The 1,970-nt window shown below is 56.7% G+C and overlaps 1 protein-coding gene across 1 annotated transcript; it reads left to right on the forward strand.

Moving 5' to 3' along the window:
• Positions 1-426: 426 nt before the first annotated feature.
• GGTG_14089 (hypothetical protein) lies at positions 427-1,883 on the forward strand (the record flags this gene model as incomplete). Its single annotated transcript, XM_009232016.1, has 3 exons — positions 427-912; positions 1,103-1,621; positions 1,690-1,883. The coding sequence occupies exons 1-3, from the start codon at positions 597-599 to the stop codon at positions 1,881-1,883; spliced, it is 1,029 nt and encodes a 342-aa protein (XP_009230280.1). The 5' UTR covers positions 427-596.
• Between the last annotated feature and the right edge of the window lie 87 nt (positions 1,884-1,970).

The raw sequence follows: 1,970 nt of genomic DNA on the forward strand, positions 1-1,970 counted from the left end.
CTATTGTTCCGGAAGGTTACCAAAGCTTTGGATATACAGAGTATCGAGATCGCAAGCCTCAAAATCAAAACCAGGCAGCAGGAGGCACAATTGGAGGAGTTGCGGCCTGTCAAAAGGAAGAGGGTGCATCCAGATCCTAACCAGAAGTTTGTCTCGGGGGCAGGGACAAGGGAGGTAAAGCAGCTCCGCGGGCCAGCATTACCAGCCTGTCTTTTCCCGCTGTGGCCCTGAATTCCATATTGCACATGGCACATCCCACGTTAGGTATTTTTTTTTTTTTTTAAATAATAGTTCGCTATCCGCTGCGCGGTGTTACGATTACGATGCAGGTGTACCTGTTCCGGGTAAGGTGTTTTGGGTCGGAAGTAGTAGACCGAGTGACTCTGGGGTTCTAAAGAATAAAGCTCGATAGATGCAGTCGGCTAGTGGGCCGACTAGAGTGCAAAATGAGAGTGACTTACGGCGACCCTCAGACAAACGTTCTGCCTACATGGTAAAAAGCACCCGCATATATATCCAGTGGTCTTAGCTTGATCGCACTGATCGCTCATTCCAGCCGTGGCCGGGTCCGCCCAATAGCCTGCTCCCAAAATGTAATGCGACGCTGGATCGAGCCACAGGTACAGCCAGAAACAGTAGTGGCGGCCGTCAAGCGCGTACGGGTGTCCACAGATCCGGCGTCTGTCAACGGCAAGGCGGATGAAGGCAGAGAGGACGTGCTGCCAGCCAAGCGACATTTTCCGAGGAAAAATGAGAACCAATTTACGTCCCTCTTGTGGCGGCGGGTCTCGAGCCTGCGAGCCGTGGTCTTCAGGTTCCAGAGGGGTAACCCTCTGAAGCAAGCTTTGGGGTTCCTTTGCACCCGCCGCTGCCGCAGGATGCGCCCGATCCTCATCGTGGCAGTGCTGGAAAGTCACAGGCCGATGCTATCCTGATCCCAAGCGATGACGAGTTTGATGATCTCGATGGCCGATCCGACACATCTTTTAAGTCGCTTCTATTATATGCACGCAACAAGTTAAATCCGACCGTGTTACTGGCATAGGTATGTGCCTGGATCTCGAATTTCTCGGCAGGCCAACAGGTTGACATGTCTGAACAGGCAAAAGTGTCGACGCTGCTTCCGGCGATAGCGACGTACCAGAGCCCTCGGTTACCAGCATGGCCGGTCTAGGCGATGAATCGCCTGCCTCGCCTGTAGCTCTAGATGCGGAGTACGACCGACCAGTTCCGGCATCCCCGGCATCCCGCCATGCGCTCGCGTGCGCAGCAGGGTCGTCTTGTCGTCAGGGCGACGGATGTGCCAGGCACCCGAACCTATCTGCATTTTACCGTCGACTTCGAGATGCCAAGTCGCTCAAGGCCAAGGCGGACAATGAGGGTAGCGAGGGCGACGAGCCCGAGCCGGCCGATGCCGGACTGCTCTTGCAGCCGCCCAACAGCCAAGACCGGATCGACTTCCCTGCCGTGCCGCCGCAAGTGGTGGAGAGCCGGGCACGCACACCACACTGCCGGACGACGAGAGCACCAGCGAGCTCGAACCGGCGGATGCCGAGCCACGCTTTTAGCCCTAGAGCCCATGCAGCGCCACCTCCGGTCGTAGGGTTGATCTACAACAGAGGTCCGGCAGCTGCCACTTCTTTCGACATCGTGATCACCGCGGCGACAGCGTTCAGACAAGTGACCCAGAACACCGCCATCCTCTCGTTCTGGACGACGGAGGAGAGCAGAATGAGGATTGTTCTGTTGTGCCGCCGCAAGCGCAGGAGAGTCGGGCAGGCATGCCAAGTTTGTCGGGCGATGAGAGCGGCAACGAAAGTGAGCTGGCCAATACCGAGCCATCTATGCAGCCGTCCACCAGCCAGGAGCAAGTTAACCTTTAGCACAACATCGGTCGTCATCGACGTCGACGTCGTTGCGATACCGACGAGGAGGAGGACTATTCTCCCATTGCGGGAAGTGACGCCAAG

The sequence above is a fragment of the Gaeumannomyces tritici genome (assembly GCF_000145635.1).
Source record: "Gaeumannomyces tritici R3-111a-1 unplaced genomic scaffold supercont2.132, whole genome shotgun sequence".
Lineage (NCBI taxonomy): Eukaryota > Fungi > Ascomycota > Sordariomycetes > Magnaporthales > Magnaporthaceae > Gaeumannomyces > Gaeumannomyces tritici.